The sequence below is a fragment of the Rutilus rutilus genome (assembly GCF_951802725.1).
Source record: "Rutilus rutilus genome assembly, chromosome: 19".
Taxonomy (NCBI): domain Eukaryota; kingdom Metazoa; phylum Chordata; class Actinopteri; order Cypriniformes; family Leuciscidae; genus Rutilus; species Rutilus rutilus.
The window spans coordinates 22,579,938-22,605,108 of record NC_140232.1 but is presented as its reverse complement, the minus strand read 5'-3'; the positions used below and the strand labels follow the sequence as shown (position 1 = coordinate 22,605,108).

General features: G+C 36.9%; 2 protein-coding genes across 3 annotated transcripts; one reads left to right on the top strand and one right to left on the bottom strand.

Annotated features, from left to right (window-relative positions):
- Positions 1-270: 270 nt before the first annotated feature.
- srpk1a (SRSF protein kinase 1a) lies at positions 271-15,199 on the top strand. Of its 2 annotated transcripts, none has more exons than XM_084389027.1 (16): positions 271-359; positions 1,071-1,125; positions 2,130-2,263; positions 3,427-3,535; positions 3,628-3,715; positions 3,990-4,077; positions 4,338-4,444; positions 5,700-5,865; positions 6,099-6,124; positions 7,222-7,444; positions 7,591-7,935; positions 8,202-8,302; positions 9,558-9,665; positions 9,787-9,856; positions 12,821-12,913; positions 13,863-15,199. In XM_084389027.1, the coding sequence occupies exons 1-16, from the start codon at positions 347-349 to the stop codon at positions 14,045-14,047; spliced, it is 1,911 nt and encodes a 636-aa protein (XP_084245153.1). In that variant the 5' UTR covers positions 271-346; the 3' UTR covers positions 14,048-15,199. The 2 variants fall into 2 exon arrangements, with proteins under 2 accessions (XP_084245153.1, XP_084245154.1); XM_084389028.1 differs by lacking the exon at positions 12,821-12,913 and adding an exon at positions 12,214-12,306.
- A 3,241-nt stretch (positions 15,200-18,440) lies between these two features.
- lhfpl5b (LHFPL tetraspan subfamily member 5b) lies at positions 18,441-19,856 on the bottom strand (the record flags this gene model as incomplete). Its single annotated transcript, XM_084389699.1, has 3 exons — positions 18,441-18,489; positions 18,646-18,894; positions 19,439-19,856. 2 exons carry the CDS (start codon positions 19,854-19,856, stop codon positions 18,647-18,649), a joined length of 666 nt encoding a protein of 221 aa, XP_084245825.1. The 3' UTR covers positions 18,441-18,489; position 18,646.
- Between the last annotated feature and the right edge of the window lie 5,315 nt (positions 19,857-25,171).

Sequence of the window (25,171 nt, the reverse complement as noted above, 5' to 3'; positions counted from 1 at the left end):
AAATAATTATTGACCATAATGCATTTTATGACCAAAGCACCTTTAAAATGGGTTTCCTGGATCTCTTACAGAAACGACCATCGAAACCATCTTTCAAATTAGTCATTTTTACTATGTCTACCATGTTACCTTTGTCCCATGGATTTACCTGTTTTGTGTTTGTGTTCGGTCATCTTTTGGTTAAAATACGCATGGTTTCGTTCAGTTTTTAAATGCGCAAACACACATTTAAAAAATAAATAAACATATGACAGCACGGACTGTGAACGCGCAGGAGTCAAGATGCGCGTGTCCGGGGACGCGCGCATGCGCAGGGCCACCCAAGCCGCCGACTGAAGGGGCCAACATGGAGAGAAAAGGTAATCCCTTCCTTCACTTTCTCTGAATAATATTTGCCTTATTTTGAGCTGTAACGTTTATGCATGAGGCAAGGTGACTAACTTACAATCTGACTCAAATTAGTAGTGCAATATTAAAGCATAAATGCGCATTTTGCCCGTTCTTTGGACGCATGGGTTGGTGTCTTTAGCGTTAGCATTTAGCCGCTCAGTCTGCAGCTGAAGTGAGCTGAATTTATTTTCATCACGCCTCAAAGGCATGTTTTATGGTTGGGTTGTATCGCCTTCACTTAAGCGATTTTACTTTTCTTTGGTTTTAGATAGACGTTACGGGTATGAGTAGGCGCGTGCGCATATCAGCTGGATGAGAGTTGAAAGCTGTTTTTTTTTTTTTTTTGCTGTCGTGGAAACTTCAGGAATTTATTTCCTTCAGCCTTCAGTTTTTGCATCTTTGTTCCTGCTGCTATTAAAACTGATAACACATTCACGTTATTAAAGATCCACGTCTTGCGACTATTTAAAGTTCAGTTCCTGTCACAATGTAAACACCCACCCAGCTGTGTATTGTTTATGTGCATTACATAAGATCAACATCAGCGGTCTTGTGTGTCTCCTGTATTATTGTCAGGCTATGTTTGGCTGTTATTGAGCTTTCTGAGTTTAAGTGATTTTTTTATAAATGGTTTCATTGTCATCTAATGTTTTCTCATGTCATCTCATTTGTCACACCAGTTCTGGCACTTCAGGCGAGGAAGAAAAGGGCCAAAGCCAAGAAGTCGACCAAGAAGTGAGTTTTTTGCTGTGTGTACACTGGTTCATGCACAAGGAAAGTTATATATTCCATTAAGATATTAGGAACCATAAAATAGACCACAATTCTGTCCATAGAGACTTTATAAAAATCTTTATTATGTCTTAAAAGTTGCATAGTGTGCTCTTAAAGTGAAGTGTGATTACATGTACTACTTGTAGTATAGAATGAGTCATCCTGAGTTTGCTGACTTTGCTCTGATTATTTAGTCTTAATTGTTGAACCGTGTTCAAATGACAATAACGCTTAACATTTTGGCAGAATTAAGTCATCTTTTTGGCATGCGCAGCAGTATCAAGTTGCATTTTCTTTCACTTAAGTTTTTGTGATGATGTTGACATTGGTGTTATTCTTGCATAGGTTAAACCAAACATGGATAGGTGCAGTCAGTGAAATGCTTCCTAACACTGGCAGACTTTTTACTAATATTGTATCAACATTATATGTAACAAAAGAGCTTATTCACTAGAAAACAAAACACTGGCTGTGTCCGCATGGTGCCTTTTGGATTTAGATTCAGATGACTGATCTTGGTTTAAAAATAAGATTGTTTTTATCGAGGCGGGTTTTTTTATATAATGTTTCTTGCAATACAGTGTTTTAAAGCAGCTTTACAATAGCAAACAGAAAACCCAACAACATCACAAAATTGTTTAATCAGGATTGAACAGTTTTAGTTATGATTACAATTTCTGTTTCACCAATAAAGCAGCTCTACAGAAGATTATATAGTTGCATTATTCAGGTGACTTCAGTTCAATAAATTAAGGTGTTTTTTAGGTAGTAAAATGTAGTTTTTATGCAGGTCCTTTTGATTGTAATGCATCAGAAATGTAAATCACATGCTGAAACGATTGTCTGAACATTTATACCATGTAAAATCAACATCAAAGAGTCTATAATGTAAGAGGACCGCCCTATATAGACTGTACTGTAATACGTGTCCATTGACCTAAATAAAACGTTCTATCATCCCTCAGGCCAGCACATCCTCCACGCGGGGCATCACAACAGCAGCAGCCTCCTACAGAGACCCAGATACAAGCTGAGCCCGATGAGGAAATCCTAGGCTCTGATGATGAAGAGCAAGAAGATCCCAATGACTATTGCAAAGGTGGGAGACACGGATTTATACGTCCCATTTTGACTTCAGAAGTTACTGCTTGATTATTATAGAAGAGACTTGCTGAAATTACAGCGCAGTCCCAGAAAGTAAAAATAGACAAGTGTCAGTTACTTGTTTCACACTTGATTTGTTGTTTTTTCCTGTTGTATCTGTTGGCCAAACTCTTTCTTCCTAGAAGTGCAACACATAACTACTGTAAACTGAAAAAGAAATGTACTGTAAATACAGGAATGTATGTATATCTGTGTTTATGCCTGTATGGCGGGATGTTTCTGTTATCTATATATCTATATCTATGATATCTATTTTTTTTGTTATTTTAGTTTTTTGTACTTAATACAAAACGGAAGTGATGTTATTATTATTTTATAATTTTTAGCTTTATTAATTATCTACTTATTTTAAAATGTCAATAGTCTGGTCAGGTTCTAGTTTCTATTTTTGGTCTAAGCATTCTGTAATTGGATTGCTCATAATCAATCCCTAACAAAATGACAATCAAAGCAGCTCTGAAGCGGCCTTCCCACTACTGGTTGCCTAGTAATATTTCTAAATGACATTCACAGATGTTATTCCATGTGGTAGACACCGAATCAGTTTTCTTGCAGCTAAAAACAAAAAATTTGAAGGGAAAAGACTAAATATAAATGGAATCAGTACATGAAATCCTTAATATAAGAGATGAACGAGAAATAGTAAGTTCTCCATTTTGCCGCCGACAATCTCCACTACGGGATGTAGTGACGGATCACATGCGCTAGAATGATTTCACTCCTATTGGTTGTCGCTCCTGAAAGTTGCTCTTCATTTGCATGAAGTTAAACATATCTCAATTTTGTTACATCGCTGGACATGCCTACATCCTGTCGCCAACGGTCACTAGCCGCGTTTCCATTACCCTTGAAATTGCGCAAATTGAAATTGCGAATTGAAAATACGGCCAATGGAAACATGTTGAAGTGGTTTTTCAGGCTGTTCGAAAAAGGAATATTTAGCAAAACTGCAATGGAATTAAATGCAATGGCTACTGTGTCGCCGGAAATCTCCAGCTCTCCGTTTAAACAAATGGGATCATGTCGTTTTGTCGCTGGCAGTGTGAATGCTGCTTAAAGGACAAAAAAGCTGAAGGATTACTTTTCTTCTTTGGTTAGGAGGCTATCACCATGTGAAAATAGGAGACCTATTCAATGGTAAATACCATGTGATCCGGAAGCTGGGATGGGGACATTTCTCCACTGTGTGGCTGGCCTGGGACATCCAGTAAGAGCTTTGTCATTTCGAAGGACATAAGACACATTCTAATGTGCTGAAATCACATATGCATGACACTATTTTTCTTTTTTCTTCCTCAGAGGGAAGCGGTTTGTTGCAATGAAGGTGGTAAAGAGTGCAGAGCATTACACTGAAACAGCTCTGGATGAAATAAAGCTACTCAGATCTGTAAGTATCCCGATAAACCACTGAAATGCTTTAAATAATCAAGAAAATAAAAAAAGAATAAAAAAAATATAGCCTGAATAATAATAATAATTATTATTATTATAATTTTTTTTGCTTTTATTTTAGGAAAGCATATTTCGATTTATTACTAAACCAAGAGCATCTATCTATCTATCTATCTATCTATCTATCTATCTATCTATCTATCTATCTATCTATCTATCTATCTATCTATCTATCTATCTATCTATCTATCTATCTATATTGTTTTTAGGTCAGAAATACAGACCCTGATGATCCAAACAGAGAGATGGTTGTGCAGCTACTGGATGACTTCAAGATCTCAGGGGTCAATGGGACTCGTATCCTTGAATATGAAGAATGCTGTGTGTGTAAGAGAGAGAGAAATGGGTCAAGAAGTCTTCAAGCAGGTGTCTCGTGCTATTTTAAGATACCCCAAATTCTTTTACAAGGGCACTTGTGAATGCTGACTTTGAAACAGTTAGCAATTATGCTAAGAGAAGCTGTTCTGAGATCCTTTTGTTTCAGGTAGAACTTCTACATTTATTCCTAACAACAAGGTTCTGTTACAAAAGCGTTAGACCTTTACTTGACTTTTCAGATGTCTGCATGGTGTTCGAAGTTCTAGGGCACCACTTGCTTAAATGGATTATCAAGTCCAACTATCAAGGCTTACCTCTGCCTTGTGTCAAGAGCATCATTCGACAGGTAACACAGCATACCATTACACAGTCAGATGAGTGTTCACATAATTACGGTTTGAATAATTAGCTGCTGTCCTGGATTTAGTGAATCAGTTACAGACAGGGTTTGAAATGAACTTTTTCACTCACCAGCCCATTCAGAACTTCTCCTAGCCAAAACAAAAATATCGGAAATAAGCCATAATTCCACTAGTCACTGCTTAGATTTAAATATATTTATTATTAAATCTGATTCTGATTCATTGTATTGCTTTCAGCTTTATGACAGTCAATCTGTCATATTAAGATGTTTTCAGATCAAATAAAATGGAAATAAAAACAAAATTGTTCTCTCTTTGTGGGACTCTTTACACATTGTTTTGCTAATGTTTGAGGCTCATTTTAGTGGAAGGGCTCTGATAGTGATGTCATGCAAAGTGATAGAACATAATTTATGAATTGGCATTACCCGCCACAGTGTATTTTTACCCGCATTTGGCTGGCTGACGGGTGTTAATTTCAAACTCTGGTTACAGATGAATTATTACTATTTATGCAGCTTTAGGGTTTTGGTTTTATTAAAAGTTAAGAATGATTTACTAATGAAAAGATTCCAATTTTGAATAAATGCTGTTCTTTTAAACTTGCTTTTCATCAAAGAATCCTGACATTTTTTTTAATCATATTTTCCACAAAAATATTAGGCAGCAAAACTGTTTTCAACATTGATAGTAATAATTAATGTTTCGTGAGCACTAAAACCAGCATATTAGAATGATTTCTGAAGTGATTTCATGATTTCTCATGTGACACTGAAGACTGGAGTGATGGCTTTTGAAAATTCAGCTTTGCCATCACATAAATAAATCATATTTTTTAATAAATATATATAATAAATATTGAACATAGAAAACAGTTCTAAATTGTAATTGTAAATTGTAAGTTTTAAATGGTAATAACATTTCACAGTGTTATTGTTTTTACTGTATTTAAAATATATATTTTTTTAAATGCAGCCTTGATGAGCATAAGAGACTTCTTTCAAAACCTTTAAAAAGTCTTACTGACCCCAAACTTTTAAATTGTAGTGTTTCTCAATAAAAATCAGAAGCAATCAGAATTATCTGTTGTAGAGAGCCGTGAATAACCAATAATTATAATAAAAATGTAATATTTGTATTTATTCAGTGCTAGATTCCTTCAGTTTTGGCATTAAAATTGTGTTGTGTTGCTCAAGTATGTTTGTTTGAAAGAGTCTCTGTATTTTTTAAATCTCTCAGGTTCTTAAAGGTCTGGATTACCTGCACACCAAGTGTCAAATCATCCACACAGACATAAAGCCAGAGAACATTCTCATGAGTGTGGATGAGGTATATATCAGGCGGTTGGCTGCAGAGGCCACTGAATGGCAGAAAGCAGGCGCTCCCCCTCCATCTGGGTCAGCAGGTACGGCACCTCTGGTCTCTGACACCCCCACACACACACACACACACAGTGAATCACAAGATTTCAAGGTTTCCACCGCAAGATTTTTGTTTAGGTAGATCACTTGTTCTCTTTAACATAACTTGTTGGTTTACTTTCTTTACCCTCCAGCATACTGCACTTAAAATAACAATTGGTTTGCTTTGTAAACTGTCATTGTGTTACAATGTTTTGTGTTGGTCTTTGTCTTCCAGTGAGCACTGCCCCAGCACCTAAACAGGTATGGTATCCTTCTTTTGCATTTTCACGCTATGCGAGATAGTCATTTTAAAATGTCACAAAGAGAACCAGTCCAATCAGTCTCACTCTTTCTGTAGTTCCCTGAAGTTGATTTGCAAAGTCAGTAAAGACATTAATAATGCTGCAAAAGATTTATATTTGTAATAAATGCTGTTCATAAAGTAATCCAACAAAAAATATGAAGCGCCATAACATTGGTGATAATAGTTTCTTTAGTACCAAGTCATCATTTTAAAATGATTTCTGAAGGAACATGTGACACTGGAGTAATGATGCTGAACATTCAGCTTTGCCATCACAGGATTTACTAAATACAGTGGAACAGTGGAAACATTCCAACGTCTAAACGTCTAAACATCATTTATAGTCATACAGATAAGAGAAAGACATCATTCGAAACTGTAAAGTAATAAATTACTTTATTTGTGTACACTCACAATAAAAACAAAACCTTGTGCTTTTGTAAAATAAAGAAAATAAACAGAATGCAGCTTTTGCTGTATCGTTTTCCTTTCAATTAACTTGTTTCTGGAGGTTATCACAAAAATGAACCGAAACTCGGCATGTACTACTTGTCTTACAGTTTTTTTTCTTTCATTTTGTAAATCTTTACAAATATTTCACATATTTATCCCTCATATATATGATTTTATTCTGTTTGTCTCTGTTCACAAGCGCTGCTGGTGCATGATGTGATGATGAATCCTCATGTTCTGTTGTGTATGCTGCTTTTTACGCTTGTAAAACTAAACCCCTGAAATGTTGTTATTTTTAATGGACTCTTATCCATTCTAATTTAATTCTAATTTCACATAATCTTGTCAGTAAGCAGTTTACGATTGGTTAACAAGCTTCTGCTGTCGGTTAGGGGAAAAAAAACATCCCTAGTTGACACTGACAGAGAACGTTTATATTGAGCGTTGTGAGCCCGCTGAACCTAAGCTATACCAGGTTGGGTTTGCATTGTTTTGTCAACTCTAAACCTACTCTGAAACTTCATGCAACAGGCCGCTGGAGTGTTTTAGTTAAGATGCTTTTGCTTTTTAGCATTAACATGATTACTCACCTTTTCCTCAGGCACCGAAAATGTCGAAAAACAAGAAAAAGAAGCTAAAGAAGAAGCAGAAGCGTCAAGCGGAGCTCCTGGAGAAGTGCATTATGGACTTAGAGGAGATGGAGATTGGGCCTGAAGGCAGAGAGGAGGATGGGGAGGAGGATGACCCAGAATCCCCCAAATCCCCCTCCTACGCCCCACTCCGACAGGCATCACTGCAGGATATTGCTACTGAGAACACAATAAGTTAGTTTCTATCTGAATGAACAATTTTGTTATTTATTGGAGTTAATAAATAGTTAAATCATTTTTGTGACTTTTGATTAAAAGTACAAATCAGCTGCCATTAGCGCATCTCAGTTATGTTTCTATTTCTCTGCATCTCATAATAGTGGAGACCAGAGAGAGACTAACATCAGATGCGTCACTTGAGCTCAACTGTAACGGCTGCATGCACTCCAGTCAAAGGCAACCTGAGGAGGATGATCAATGTGACGAGCAACATGGCCAACTTCTACAGGACGACCATAATGCGAACACAGCCCCAGAGGACACAGTTCAAAGCATGTATGAGTACTGTAATGGGGCAGAGTCCCCGGAACTGGACCAGGCCAGCTATAGTAACGGCACCTCAGGACGAGAGCTGCTGGAGGAGGCAGAGCTTCCATCCGGGGAGCAAGATCAGCAAAAGACTAGAACCAGAGCCAGGGAACAGAACAAGGATAAGCTAAAGAATGGTCAGTGTGTTTTCTAGTATTTTAGTGAGGATTTTCAGAGAAGATATTATTGTTTTCTTTCTACTTTAGATGTCCCTCCTTACATGCTGGCAACTTTTTGTATTAAAGGGATAGTTCAAACCAAATTTTTTAATTGCCATTATTTACACACCCTCATGTCATTCCCAACCCAAAATGCTATTGTCAGGTAAACACAAAGTGAGAATTGTTGTCACTATACAATGATTTCATGGCTGTTGTTTGATTGGCTCTTTCTTCTCTTCCAGATAAGTTGTCAGCTGGAAGCCTATTGGTCAATCCACTGGATCCACTCAACTCTGACCAGATCAAGGTCAAGATTGCTGACCTTGGCAACGCCTGCTGGGTGGTAAGGCTAAAATTTATGTAAAAACGCAGATATTGAAATACATGTACAATTTATGTACTATAATGTATAAATATAAATTCTCAAATTATGAAATGTACGCTACCATTTGGTGTCAGTACAGGGTTGGTTTTTAAAGAAATTATTACTTTTATTCAGTAAGGGTATGTTAAATTGATCAGAAAATGACAGTAAAAATATTTATGATTTCTATATTAAACAGCACAACTATTTTCAACACCGATAATAATATTTCTTGAACACCAAATCAGCATTTAAAAATGATTTCTGAAAGATCATGTGACACTGAAGATTGGAGTAATGGCTGCTAAAAAGTTAATAAATGAATTTAAATAAATTCCATTTTAAAATGTTAAAATGGAAAACATTTATTTTAAATTGTAATAATATTCACAATATTACTGTTTTTACTGTATTATCGAATAAATGCAGCCTTGGTGAGCATAAGAAACATATTACCAACCTTAACATTTTAGACGGTAGAGTACGTTTATTTGGGTCTTGGTCTCGAGACCATTTTTTGAAGGTCTTGTCTTTGTCTCGGCCGCATTTGTACTGGGTCTGGTCTTGGTCACAAACTAAGAGGACTCTGGATTTTATCTCAAGACTAGTCTAAACCACAAATGCAGGAATAACTCATTTCTAATTTGATTTATTTTATTACTGTTGTGGTGGGTCAGTAATCAACAAGGGATTGTGTCAAAATGTCACTAAAATTAATAGAAATGCCCACATAAATTAAGATATGATTGCAAAAAAAAAAACTTGTATAAGATCATTATTTTAATATTATAACATATGATATAATTAAGCAAGCAATATCACAAGAGCAAGAGAGCTATTTTCACAAATATGAGCATGATTGCAAGTCTGATATTGATTTTATTAAAAAGTTCAATAAACAAGAAGTTATTTTTAAAGCATTAATCTCAACATTTATGTAGTTGTATTTGTACCAATTCAGATGTAGCTTCTTTCCTACCTCTGCAGTGCAAAAAAGGATTTTGCTGTTAGAGATTTAATTTGATTGTTCACAGCTCTGTATAGTGTCTTATTCTTCTAATTGTATTTATTTATTAAATATAAGATATTTCTTAGGCAGTAAATGGATCTTTTAGATTATTTAAGCAGTGCTGGTCTGGTCTTGGTCTTGACTCAGTCTCGCCCTGTCTTGGTCTCGTCACACACTGGTCTTGGTCTTGACTACAACACTAGTGTGAACCTTTCTGTCCCTCAGCACAAGCACTTTACTGAAGACATTCAGACCCGACAGTACCGCTCCCTGGAGGTGCTGCTAGGATCCGGGTACAGCACACCCGCTGACGTATGGAGCACGGCCTGCATGGTGAGACACTGCACATGGTCTTTCATCAGTCATACATCCACAGATACTCTGGTGAGCAAAGGCAAACCATTTGACAACAATTCAGGCTTTGATGTTGGATAGTTTTTTTCTCTCTTTTCAGGCGTTTGAATTGGCCACTGGCGATTATTTGTTTGAGCCTCACTCTGGTGAAGATTACTCCAGAGATGAAGGTAATGCATTGCTTCTTTACATTCACGATTTTCTGTCTGAAATATTATCAAGAATTATGTTTACATATTATTACATTTATTGAGGAAAGTTGTACAGTAATACAAATGTATCTTGATTAAATACCTGTGCATGCTTACAATAAGACACTTGCCTAATGATTTCAGTTTTGATATGACTGGCAATATACTGTCTGAAAGTCATATCAATTTCTCGCTATGTAATGGAATTAAAATACCTAATTATTGATTTTGTTGTTTTCTCCTTTACTGAGATGTATTGACATTACAGTGCTTTAAGGGCTGTAATCCTGTGGTTATTTCCCTACTAACAGTCAGAGCCTGCTGTTAAAATACATGAAAATGGCTTCTTCTTTAAACTTCCTCTTTATATTGACTTCCTCCTCCTCCACCTTTCGCCCACTACTTCTGCCTCTGTTATTGACCCATGTTTCTTTGTTCCTCCTGATCTTCTATTCTTAGTTTGTACTCTTACTAAACTAAGACAGAAAGATGCATATTTTGCATGCTTTAGAAATGGATTGAGTGTGGGAATAATTTGTGGACTTTAAACCTAATCTATTACCATTATCAGTAAAGCTTAGTCAGTTGTTTTCAGTCAGTTCCTTCACATTTTTCATCTAATTGTGTTTGCACTGGGCTGTTTAAACACACCTTGTCAGTTATGTTAGTCATGATCAGAATTTGCATGTATTTAGCCACAATATGTTTCCTGCTTTAAGGATAATACATGTAAGTAACGAGATATAGTAAGCAGAGTAATACTCTACTTATTCTGATCAAGTGACATTTCAGGTTGATTGCAAAAGTGAGTCATTTAATAGCCTACAGCATTTGATAGTTAATTGTGTATTGTGGTTTACTTACTGTATTTGTATACCTGCAAGGTATTTGGCAGAATCTTAACTTCTTACTCTTGTGGTAGACCATGTTGCACTTGAATCTGCTGATGTAATTTTCCTAAATATCAAGTGTGCAGAATTAGATCATACTTTGAACAACTTTACTGTTCCTTCCTAAATCGCCTCTCTATTTCTGATAGGCTTAAAGAACATTGCCTGTTAAATCTGTGTGTCTCATGGTTTTTCCAGTAACCTTTCCATCCCTTGCTCATTCTTGTTCTGTTTATGTACAACTGGAGGAGAGACACTTAGCTGTACTTCTGTGGTAGAGCAATGTTTTCATAGCTTTTATAAATTTTAGTTTTATGATTTTCTTTTAGACGAGTAGTCTCGCATTGGATTTATATATTGTCCAATTACATATATATATATTTTTTTTTTTACATTTAGATTAACCTGATGAGCATTTATCAAGAATTTATCAATGAGCCATTATCTTGTAATAATAATAATTAAACCAATAATAATAATATTTAAATATAACCTTGAGCAAATATCAATTGATATCAATCCATACTCTAAAATGTTGTGATGCTTAAACTTTTACTTTTTAGCATTTTATATTTTATTTAGACAAAATAGTGTAGAATTTTTATATTAACCATTTATCTATATTTATTTAGCTTAACATGTAAATAATGATTGGCTTATCGGCATTGACCTGAATTTTAATATTTAAAGAAACACGCCGACTTTTTGGGACTTTAGCTTATTCGCTGTATCCCCCAGAGTTAGATAAGTCCATACCCTTTTCATCTCCGTGCGTGCCGTAACTCTCGCACCCACCACTAGCCTAGATGATCAGATGGTTGTGTCTCATGTGACCTTGTTATTTGTATACGCTGTGACTATACAAATCACAACATGTAAATAGGAAAATGTTGCCGTTATTTTGTCACTTATGGGGAGCAGTATGCTAGCTGGAGCCGTTTACCTCCAGTCTTTGTGCTAAGCTAGGCTAGCGGTGGGTGCTTCAGACAGAGTTACGGCACGCACGGAGATGAAAAGGGTACGTATGGACTTATCTAACTCTGGGGAATACGGTGAATAAGCTAAAGTCCCAAAAAAGTCGGCGTGCTCCTTTAAAATTCCCTTTGTGTCTGAAGGTTAGTGTTCATAATGCAAAAATATGTGATGCCAAAATGCCATCAGCATCAAGTATTCCAGAGAGCCATGTAACAAATATTTCTATTGTAGTTGGAGACACTGATGTTAGACACCCTGTTTAGCTTGTAATCTGTCATTCGACCCACTGTCATTTGCCTTGAGTTTGTCTTTTTTCTTTTTTTGGATCCTGTCCATGTTCTTTCTGCTTGTCCCCATTCCATGTTCATGTTCTCTTTCTGTCTCTGTCTTCCCTCTCTCTCTCTCTCTCTCTCTCTCTCTCTCTCTCTCTCTCTCTCTCTCTCTCTCTCTCTCTCTCTCTCTCTCTCTCAGACCACCTTGCTCTGATTATTGAGCTTTTGGGGCATATCCCCCGTCACTATGCTCTGAGCGGGAAATTTTCACAGGAATATTTCAGCCGGAAAGGTACGCCTGTCAGTCAGGTAGAGCCCTGCCCTGAGGGAGAGGTTTGAAGGGAAGACAGGAGATTCCAGCAGCTTCATTGACAGCACAGCCTTGTGTCACACCTAGTTTTCTGAAGGTTTGGCTAAAAGTCTTCCTCAGCACATGTTCCAGTAGTCCTCAAGGAGGGTCTTCTTAGAAGTGGGCCCTCAGCACAACAGACGAACTGTTGTAGCTTCAAAGCGACAGAAGTGTGGCATGACTTCGCTTGAAGCTCTACCAGAGGCAGCCGAAGTCACAAAACAGACAAGTCCAATTCTTCTTACAATCTTTAATCTGGAAGTTCTTCAGTGCGTGTGACCGCTATCTGTGCCGTCAGGACATGGCTGCGTCTCCTTGCCTTCCCTCTCATCTCCCTTCTCTCAGGATGGGTGAATGACTGTATTAACACTGTCTGATCAAGTTGTCCATTGTTTCGTCCTCCCCTCCACCTCACCACCCCCCCTCCCTGCTCGACACACTCTGTGTGTGATGGTAGACCACATTGCTTTGATCATTGAATTGCTGGGGGCCGTCCCACGCAAACTCGTATTGACCGGAAAATATTCCAAGGAGTTTTTCGGCAAGAAAGGTAACACGGTCATTATGAATAACTTTTATATCTAGTCATGATGCTTTCACTTCAGATTATTAACTTGCATTGCAAACTAAAATGTGTATGTAATGTACGCTACTGTTAAAGTTTTGGGGTCAGTAATAGGCTTTTTTTCTTTCTTTTTTTGGCTGCATTTTATTTGATTAAAATTCAGTAAAATCAGTAACACTATGAAATATTACAATTTAAAAGAAATTATTGTATTTATATATATATATATATTTTTTTAAATGTAATTTATTCTTGTGAATTTTCAGCATCCATTCCATGTTACATGATCCTCCAGAAATCATTCTAATATGCTGATTTGGTGCTCAAGACATTTTTTATTTTTTATTTGATCAATTCTGAAAACGTATATTTGATTCCATTTTTAGGAAACCATTATACATTTCCTGATTTTCCTGATTTTCGGATGAATAAAAAGATCTATTTAAATTTCTATTTAAAATGGTCCTTGCTGAATAAAAAATATGACTAAATCTTAGTGACCCCATACTTTTCAACAGTAGCGTATCTCTTTCTAAACAAAGCTTCATGAATTATTTATTTTGTGTATTTGGATTCAGATACATTTTACAGACAGCATGAAATCGAAGTTTGAATTTAATGCACATTCCTGTTCTTTTTTTTGTGCAGTTCATCATTGCACAATATTCCAGAAAAAGTCTTTGCAATGAAAACGTATTAACTTGCTCCGCCTCCTAACGTCACCTACTTTTAACATTCTTTCTTGTTGAATATATTTTTGCTTTGAAGTGCATCACATTATCAATTTAAAATGGTTTAATTTTGATTTGACGGGGCAACATGTTTATTAATGATAAACGTTACGAGACATTTTACATTATAAAGATGTAAAAATATATAGGGCTAAACTGCATGGAATGGGAAGCCCGGACTCTTAATTGTGTGCTTTCTGTAGGTGACCTGAAGCACATCACTAAACTGAAGCCGTGGGGTTTGCTGGAGGTTCTGATGGATAAATACGAGTGGCCTCGTGAGGAGGCCGAGACCTTCGCTGATTTCCTGCTTCCTATGCTGGAGCTCCTGCCAGAGAAAAGAGCCACTGCTGCCGACTGTCTGCGACACGCTTGGCTTGCCCTCTAGTGGCCTCTTCACCTCACTGCACATACTCCAGGCACTCTCCCTAAACTCAAGAGACTGCAACAGATCACTTTCCAGTTTATAGAACATATCGGCATACTTATTTTTCTTCGGTTAATCTGAGTGATTTCTTTTGCTGGGTTCGCCAGAGGAATAGTAAACCTGTCTGTTTTTGTTCTAGCCGTTTTTTTTCCTGCTCTTTCAGACTTAAGATATTTTGTGTGAGGGTCACACCTGCTGTGATCTTTCTACCTTCCCTTTTATCTTGGCAAAGGATGAAATGTAGACCTAATGAAATGCCTGTTTAGGTACCTGGGGAATTTTCAGTTTTAAGTTATAAAATATTGAGATAAGGGTCTGTTTTTTTGCCGTGCTTACCTGAGATGCAGTCCACTCCTCCAGAGTGCGGACAGCTCGGACTGCAGTGCGAGGCACAAGAGATCATTTTGTTACTTGTAGTGAAAAAAGAAAAAGAAAAAGTGGTTTCTGGAAAGGGAATTATTTGGTTTACCTTTTTGACTGTTGACTGTAGAGTATAAATTAAGATATTCTGTCCTGCGTCAAGACTCGCCACACTTCTGTGTTTCTCTCTCAACTATACAAGTGTCTTTTGTGTGTGTTTATTAGTTCAGTAGGTTTTGATCTCGTCTGTCTCAGATTAGATTTTTAAGAGCTGAAGTCTTCTCACTCACGGTCAATACATTTTGTGTACAAGAAGCTTCCACATAAAGTGAGTAACTGTCAAAGGGCCACCAAAAAATTATATTTGTGAAAAAAAAAAGAAGAAACAAGATGAAACATTTATTGTCTGAGTGTGTGTTGTACGTATGTGTTTGTGTGCGCGCATGTGCATGCGTGTGTGTCTGTATATATGTGTACCAAAGAGTTTGCCTTGATCTGTATATTACAGCCATGTACAGTTTTTAAAAAGAAAATCCTACTATTGCATCTAAGCTAAGATTATTTAGCTGGATAGAAGTGTTTTAATAAAGCATTTGAAAGATGGGTGTACCTGTTTGTCTGTCTTGCTGTTCTAAAAAAAAAAAAAATGAAATGCTATAAAATGCAGGTTACCTTTCACTGTAATTGTCACCAACCTTTTGGGTGGATATTTGTGCAAAACAATAAAAAAGAGGAAAAGGAAAAGAGTGCTGGAAAACAAATAAACGTGCCTGATTTGATTTCATTTTAGAACATTTAATACATCATATAAACCAGGAACTTTCAATCTGGGATGCTGGGGGTTAAAGAAAATTGTACTTTTCAGACAGTTTTACTGATGAACTTTTCATTCTGCTCTCTAAAGACTGAAAGAAAAAAAATCTTTATTGTGATCATATTTACAGCTATAGCTTAAATGCGTATTTATTAAAGGTACACTGTACATTTTGACGTTCTAGCATTTAAAAGGTTAGTTCACCCAAAAATGAAAATTCTGTCTGTAATTACTCACCCTCATGTTGTTCCAACCCCTTAAGACTTTCGTTCATCTTCGGAACACAAAGTAAGCCGTTTTTGATGAATTCTGTTTTTGATATGTTTTCATGCCAAGAGTTCAAAAGACATCTAGTGGAAAAGCTTTGTACTGCACCCAAACAAAATCTTTATTTTTGAGATATCACACTAAAATTAGGAACATAACTTGTTCAGATTCATGGTTTTAAAGGGGACATATCATGCCAAATGCACTTTTTTAGCCCTTAAATGCATTTTGTTGTATATTTGGAGTGTTTAGAAGTACAGAAAATATGAAATTATTCTCTTCAGGTGCTTCGTTGATATCTTTATATTCTGTTTTGGTCATATTTTTCAACCTGTTCCGATTTTTCTGTTATCTATGACGTTTTTTGAACTATTACGTCACAGTATTTGCAGCGGAACTGCCAAATAAGGACATTGACTTCCGGCCCAACACTTCGAGCAATCCGCCATTTCTATTTCTCGCTGCAATTTTGTAGTCCAAGCGAAAGGATGCAGAAGTTACGAGAGGGTAAGTTAAAATGTTCGGTTGTTGGATGTAGTAACCCACACGCTTCATTACACCGTCTAATGTAGATAAACTGCCGCGCTTGTGACAAGGGCGCATGTTTAACTGAAAGAACGAGCAGAGAGAGAGATCCGGTCGCGCACGCGCTCTCTCTCTCTCTCTTCAGAGCCAGGCGAAAGTGTAACGTTAAACAAGACATCACCGTCTCCAAACTAGACGCTGTCTTGCTCTCTCTCCCTCGCACATATTAATCGAAATAAATCGACACGGTGGTAAAAGGTCGGAAGACCAAAGTTTCATATGTAAATACAGTACACACCAGTGCGATAACTGTTACATCCATATGAAGACGTTGTTCTACAGGTTCGTCGTCTTCATTTTCATCTCGCTCCGGCTCCGACTCCGGCTCGAACATGTAAGGCTGGCTGGACAAGTCTTCCGTTGTTGACATTTTGTTAATAACGTGTGAATAAAAAGTTTCTGTGCCGCTAGATAATCGTATCTCTGCTATCAAACTACAAAAATGGCCGAACGGGGTGGAGTTGAACCTCTGCAACCTGGAGAGGGGGCGGGGTATGAAGTGTCTCTATAGGGTATATGTCGAACGTCGCATGACGAAACCGGAAACCTGGTCTCATCGCATCCGCTTGTCATAGAAAGTGTTAACAGCCGTATGAACTGATGCCGATATCTATGGAATTTTAAGGTAATCAGCTAACCTACCTATCTCACTTTGTTATTGGCTTTTTATTCTATTTAAATATCTAAACGTTAGTGTGAAGATTTTTTTTTTTTTTTACTTTTAAATATCGATCTTCACATGCGAGGGACATTGGTTATGATCATCTTTGCTCGCTCCTTTTAAGTTATCTTGAGTAAAACAGTAAAAAAATGTATGAAGCACATACAAAAGACCTGAACCGGAAGCGATGCGTTCTGTTTTCCGGTTTCGTAATGCGGCGTTCGACATATACCCTATTGTATTTAAAGAGACCGCACCAAAACGAGTTGCTCTCAGACGCACATCAGAAAAGGGGTAGAAAAGGGGCCTGTGGAGCTAGCCTGGGTGCCAGCCCGAACCCCGCCCACAACATTTTTTGGTTGGGAAGTTCGGTCTGGACTCGCTCCGTTGAGGAGCTATTATGCCCGAACAAAAATTGTTCGGACCAATCAAATTGTCAGGGCGGGCTTTATACGATGATGGACAGATGAGCAACGGTAACGTAATCATCCACGTCACCAAAGAGCGCTTGATTTGAATTAGTTTACAACAAAGACGACTGCTGCTGGAGAATTGAGATTTCACGAGTTCACATTTACAAATAAGTCAGATAGAATAAATGCGTATATAAGATTTCACACAAATAAGTCGATAGAATAAATGCGTATATGACGTGCTGTCCGAGGAGAGGGCTGTGGGCTCGGTAGCCATACTCCCCCGTATTCCTGGTTGTGAGAGAACAAGACAAGAGTGAGGATGACAGTTGACAGAGTGAATATGCTTCCTCATGCTGATAGATAGGGTAACGTTAGACATATATTGTTTGATGACAAGTTGATATTGGATTGATTATTTGTACGTGCTCCTCCCGAACTTTGTTTATGAAACATCATGTGTAGATTCCGCCATCGCGTCTGTTATAGAAGATATCCACAGCGCATTCATTTTAAAAGAGGAACAGAGAGCCGCGACATTTTGTTGGTTGAAAATATGAATGAAGAACATGCGTCATTTACTCCGTTGCTCTGATTGGTTGTAGGTCTATCCAATTGAGTGCAGAGTTATTTTTTTTCCTGGTTCGGTTGAGACACACCCCATAATCAAATCTCTATGGAGCAGTATCAGACTCACATTCTGACTAGAATCTGAGTATGACGACGTCAGGCTACTGTGGAGCTATAATAATGAAGAATTCAGACCCAAGCATTGCAGTTCCGCTTTATATAGACTACAAATGTATGATTTATATGTAAAAAGGAACAATTTAAAAGCATGATATGTCTCCTTTAATGTTCTTGCAGTTTTAAAGTAAAACATGTTATGTAAAATATATATTTTATATAAAATAAAAATAATTATATTTTGACATTTTCATAAACCTAAACTTCTATAAGTTCTATAAGTTTCACTTTCAACAATAATGTGTCTCCTTTAAAAACAGACCAAACTTAAGTCTGTGCCCCAAAGTATTCAAGATTTATAACAGTTTAAGTGGAAATGTCATTTTTGGGTCTATGACTGACAGTTAAGGGGTTAAAAAAAAATCAAAGCTGCTTTAGAACAATACTATAGTATTTATTATGAAAGGTGCTATGCATATACATACATTTGAATTTAATTGAAACTGATTTTTTTTTTTTTTCAGGTTAATAGGATTTTATATGATTTTGTTTTGCTTTAGTATGAATGTCCAGTTCCATGTCCACTGCAGATCTCTTGTTGGGTTTAGGTTTTTACCTACAAACAAATGGAAACATCATCATTACTAAAATTGTGCATTTTGTATTGAATTTCTACAGATTGCATCCTAACAGTCGAGAATAAATATTTTGTAAATAATTCTAATTAATCTCAAAAATCAATTCCTTATTGATTAATCATTCCTTCTTTTACCTCATCCGTTGTTTGCTCCCTCCACCTCGAAGTCGTCTGGCAGCAGTTTGTCTTGCCGGTTGCCCAGAGTGAAAGCAAGCAGTGCCAGTAACACTGAGTCCAGGATGCTGATAATGCCTAGAATATAAGCCCAGCGAATGGTGCAGTTTCCCAGTGTGTACTTGCCCGTCCGCTCGCCACACATTCGCCTTACCTCCGGAGCATCCCAACCGTCCGGATAAATCATACAACCCATCACCATCAGCACAGCTACAGCATCAAGTGCAAAGGTTAAAAATAAACAATAATAATCAAACTTCTCCCTACTTTTATAGAATTTTTTTTGGGGGTGATTAATTAAGGTAGGCGCAATATATAATTTTTCGCTATAAAATGGCGCTGTGAGGAAATTGGTTTGGCTTTATATAAACATATATGAAGACTTCAGATGCAAAAGCCTCTAAGTGCCGTCTGCAATTTTCTTCTAATGATCATTTTTTTATCAAGCTTGTATGTTTATGTTCAGTTATTTCACTTTAATGGCAATGGAAATTACCTATTAATTGTCATTAAAGTGAAATTACTGAACCTAAATATACGAGGTTCAAGCAGGTGAGTAAATGATGAGTGAACTATCCCTTTAAGACAGTACATGTCATTGAATGACTTTGCATCTATCTCTCACAGGGAATATGGCGTCTACCCTAAATAAATCTATTACCCTAAACATTATTTCATCTTTTGTTTTTATTTAATGCATTTTTTAAAGCAGTATTACTGTATTTATAGTCCAAGTGGAAAACGATTTGCCCACCTGAAGATGTTTGCATCCATGCGCATATCTTGTACACACTTGCGGAGTTGCAGAAGAAGAAAAGACCCAAGCACACGATGGTTCCTACGATAAGGAGCATTGAGGTGCCAACAAAAAACATAGCAGTCCTGAAAGCCCCAGAGGGGATCGAGGCAAAATCAAACACGCTTCCTTTACAGACCAATTCGGAGGTGATGGGGTTGCCAATACAGTAGTGAAAAAGCCCAAAGTATCCAGCCTGCGGGGTGTTAACACTGTCACCAATCCAATAGGGCTGAATGAAGACCACCACAGTAATGATGGAGAAGCATAAGGTGAAAACAGCCCACAGGACGCCGATGGCTCTGGCATTTCTCACATAATTGGTGTGGTAGATTTTGGCAGCCTCTTGGGCTGGAAGCATCTTCTCATTCGCCATTATTAGATCGATTTACGTTGATCTAGCGAGGTTAGAAACCTGGAGATATTTTTCAAGAAGACAACCAGACTAGATGAGAATCTATTTCAGGATCCAGTAGCACTGACAGCTTCTATCATACTGTAGCCTATTAGTCCAAAGGCTGCTGAGAACAGTGTCAGAAACAATATTGTTGCCAACAAAGGTGTCAGTTTTTAAATTATTAATGGTAAATTCAGTCGAGGAATAAGGTGACGACAATAACCTGTTCTCTTGCTGTAATCAGATATGTTTGTTTTGTTACTTAACAGTAAAAGAATAGCTATTGTGTTCTAGGCCCAACATGAACTCTTTATCTTTTGTAAAAAGCTGCACTCAACACACCTTGCCAAATCAACGCAACACAACTTTGCGTCTGCCAGATTGACAGCTTTATCATACTAAAACAAAGTTTTACTCAGAATTTTTTTTATGCCGAAATTATGTAGTCAGTTTGTTCAGTGTCTGTATGAGGAGTTCCTTGACACCAATTATAAGCATCACGTTGATTGCTGTTTTATTAATATCTCTGTGCTTGATGTCACTCCCGATCCTATAAGGGCCTTATTATCAATTATTTAACCATTAAAATACACTACATGGCCAAACGTTTGTGGACACCCCACATACTTAGGTTACTCTACACCGGAAAGCGTGGCGGACAGCAGGGAGAAAACCATTCTAAATGGTTAAGGTTTTTTTTTTTTTTTTTATACTCACCAAGTCTGCATGTAGGGGAGAGCGGGGTAAGTTGTCACACGGGTAAGTTGTCACACTGTCCATAACTCCAACACTAGAGGCTCTATCTCAAAAATCTAATAGCCACTTTATGTGACTTCTTCTTCTATAGTCAACTTCCTGTTCACATGTGGTCAAGATCACTGTAATCTGAGGTTAGCACAATTTTCTTATTTTTCTGCTTAAAAAGTAAAAAAATCTCACTTTACATTTTATGCAATACAACTTTGTTAGGTATGAATGTTTAAAATGATTATTTTGCACAAAATAGAGGAGACAGTAACGTGTCTTTTGGTACTAAAGTGATATGTTGAGTTAAACTTGAGATTTAGCCAACATTAGCTCACATGTCAATATGGGGCAAGTTGTCTCAATGACTTTGGGGCAAGTCGTCACATGTGCCCCAGCACCAATCCTGTCCTGCCTAGCACGCCCAGTTATGCTTCTGCTATCACCAGCTCACTCTTACCCAGCAATGTTATTGCTGACAGTGGGCTATCAACTCCAGTGGACATCCGGCCATATCCAAAAGATGGCCCCCGAAAACCAGCCAGCAAAGGAAGAAAACGACGCAAATCAGCAATACTTACTGACACGCCAGTGAAGCAGCAACTAGAAATAGAAAATAATAAATCTCAATCTAGCAAAAAGCGGTTTCAAAAGAAAGGGAAGCAGAAATCTGGACCTATGAAAAACAAGGCAGCTACATTTACATTTAGTCATTTAGCAGATGCTTTTGTCCAAAGCGACTTACAAATTAGGACTAAATTAAGTGAGTCATTGTGAAGAGGCAAAAAAAAACAACACAAGAAGTGCTCAAAATATGAAGTTCAGGCATTGTTCAGAGTAGCATATGCGTAAAATGTGTAAAATGCAACAATTGGGACCATGATGCTTGCACCTCAGGCCAGGCAATTTTATGTGTGTCAGAATTGTGACTCTGGAGATGAGTCCGATTAGTCAGATACAGGGCATCTGTTTTGTTCAGAGGTTAAGTTAAGCAGGTTATCTGCAGCATTCCATTCAGTTTTCAGGATCTATGTGCAAGCCATAGAACGTTTAAGTTTAAAGTTCAAAGTAAAGTGGTTTTGCCACTTAATTGAAATGTGCATTATTTGGATTGAAATAATTGTTTTTCCAGATTCTCCAGGCACAGATGTTTATATTTCCAGTTCTGTTTTGAGTTTAAAAAACAAAATCAATATTCACAATTAAGTAGTTGTGTTCTTATTTTTAGATAATCTAGTGTGACAACTTACCCGCCCTAGTGTGACAACTTACCCGCCGATGGGGCAAATTGTCACAAGTGCACACTCGCTATTCAACAGTCTACATCTCCGTAATGAGATAAGATATGAAGATGTTATGAATACAACATATGTGCCCAAGACTTCCTTCTTTCATTTGGTATGAGATTTATACCATTTTGATGTATGGTGCTCAGTAAATGTTAGACAGTGTGAAAAGTGTGACAACATACCCCGCTCTCCCCTACTAGATCAAATTTTTTTGTTGTAAATACAGTAATAGGTAACACTTTATTTTACAATGTCCTTACATGTACTTACCATAGTAATAACAGGAAATATATGCATAATTACATGCAATTAACCCTCAACCAAAACCTAATTCTACCCTAACCCTATAGTAAGTACATGTTGTTACTTAATATTACTCAGTACTTAAATATATAATAAAACTGCAACAATGACACCTTAAAATAAAGTGTAACCCAGTAATATTGTGAAATATTATTTCAATTTAAAAGAGCTGTTTTCTATTTGAATATATTTTAAAATGTAATTCATTCCTGTGATGTCAAAGCTGAATTTTCAGCATCATTACTCCAGTCTTCAGTGGATGATCCTTCAGAAATCACTCTAATATAATTTGGTGCTTAACAAACATTTCTTATTATTATCAATGTTGAAAACAGTTCGTCTTAATATTATTTTCAGGATTATTTGATGCATAGAAAGTAGAACACATATATCATTATAGATGTCTTTATTGTCACTTTGGATCAATTTAATGTGTCCTTGCTGAATAAATTTATTAATTTCTATCTTTTTTTTTTAATTACTCACCACAATTTTTTTAACAGAAGTGTATAATGCTTTTAAAAGACAGAAAACACTTCTGTTTTTTTGTTGCTAACTTTTTTTAAGTTTTAGTCTAAATTCTAAAAATAGAGAGAGAGAGAGAGAGAGAGAGAGAGAGAGAGAGAGATCATTGCTAATGAGGCTTTAGTAGTGATATAAACCAACAATAAATTAATTTCTATCAGGAATTTGTTGCTCAGAAGGGAATTTGTCAGACAAGACAGTCAACTACAAAGACTGCACTCTGATGTTTGCGTTCCTCTTGGGCGTGATATGAAGCCTTTGCTTTGTAGGTCAAAAATTACAAAAATATCAAAGGCGCTGTGAGCCTGATATGTAAACACAACCCTTGAGCATTGCACAATGCTGCAATAACAATGCAACATCTGTTTAGCAGCAATATATTTAATAGTGCACAAAAAGATCTTAAGATTTTCAGCTATAAAAGCTTTGAAAACCTTGTTATGCTGTAAGCTTTTGCCTGAATAATGCAACAAAACCTTTCATAATGCCCAAGCCACATTTTACAGCATCATTCCTTGACAAATTTCTTCTATTTCAGGCCTCTGTAAAGTATGAATTTCTGTTTGTTATTGCGCAGTGATGATATTTCTCAAATATAGTTTATGCATTTCATGTTTGTATCAAAAAGACCTCAGGCCTGCATGGCTAACACAAGCCACATTCCATTTCTGCCCCATGGGTGTCCACCAGAACACTTCTGGCGCCTCTCTGCTACTGTGAATGATTTTCACTCTCATTGGAGATATATTTTATGTTTAATTCAGTGTGTAACTTGCTTTTTGAAATGTCCAAGCAATTTCTGAGTGAAATTTGTTTCAAAGTAAATCCTACACCAAATTTCCTTCATCATAGCTTTTAGACTTTCACATTCTCATACACAATCGTACCTCAAATATGATATTGTTAAGTTGCTATGTACGACTACAACGGCTGTATGATGTAGTCTTTATATAACAAATTATTAGCAGCTTACTTTAAAACAACACAATTCCCATTTGTTGGCAGTTAACAAAATGTGAAAATCTCTTCATGTAATGTTAACCATACTCATAAATCCAATATCGGCATTCTACAAACTGAACCACTCAGTAGCAAAGCAATAGCATGTAGCAAATCCGGGTTTGTCCCGTCCCAAATCATGAATAAGCCACCACAAATGTTCCTGGTTCAGTAAGAAACACGTCTACCTACACAAGTAAGAAACATTATATCTGAGTTTTAAAAGAAACATCTGCCAATGCTGAACACACATGCCTATTGTAGGCTACTTTTTGTAGGTCTATCATTTACCAAAATAATTTACTATTATTTATGCAGTGAAGAGCTTCACCACCAGATGGCTGCCTCCTATCAGAACACATAGTATGCCCTGTAAATAAAATTACACAGCAGCAGTAAATATACCAGATGAGTTTTCCCCATGCACACCATCATCTAAACACACCAGCAGAGAATGCAATGAACGAGGATGTGAGTTCACAGCAGGCGAAATCAACTTCCAGTCTTCCACTAGTACACTTTCATTGTTCTGGAATCATAATGATGTTTTGTAGCATTTGATTTCGTGCTTCACAGGCCTGAACTAAATGTAAATCAGGCACAGTCTATATTATGGTGCTGTAAATGTTGCAGTGTGTTGCTGCATCGTATGCAACCTCTGAAAATCTCACGATTTTATGGTGGCGTACCTTAAAGTAACGCATTTTTACACGCAGGTTGTCTGCGGCAGGTGAATTTGCATTTTTATCAACATAGTCCATGGATTTATTGTATGTCGTTTATTGGTCAAACCCGACTTGTGAAGTTCTGGATGGAATACGTTACTCAGACACAGCAGTATTGTTAAGGTATATGTTATGAATAATTATGATCCCTGGACTTTACGTCGTTTTGCATATGCAACATGACTGATCTTGTTTACTTTTGTCGCTCCTTCAGCTTAATTTCTTTGTCTTAATACACAAAACACACACACACACACACACACACACACACACACACACACACACACACACACACACACAGAGAGAGAGAGAGAGAATATGGAATATGGAATAATTGATTAGTGTTTGTTTGTGAATGCTGGATAATGAATGAGGAAACGTCCAACATGTCTGCCATCTGGTGTGTTCTTCAAATTCACTTATTTTATACACAGTGTATGGTGTGTCGAATGTAAATAAAGAGTGTTACAAATTGTTTCCGAGACAAGCATTTAAAAATAGTCCAGATCTCATCTCTTTTAATTACATTTATGTTTAAGTCAATCTAAAAGTGCTAAACTAATAAGCATACATCTGAATTAAAGGCCTACCTACCTACCACACAGTAAATAGCTTTGGTACTCATTCCTTTGAGTTTCAGTGGGAATTGAAGTGCATAGAAGCAGTAGAACTCATTATTTTAATTACGTTTTTTATCCACAGTGAGAGA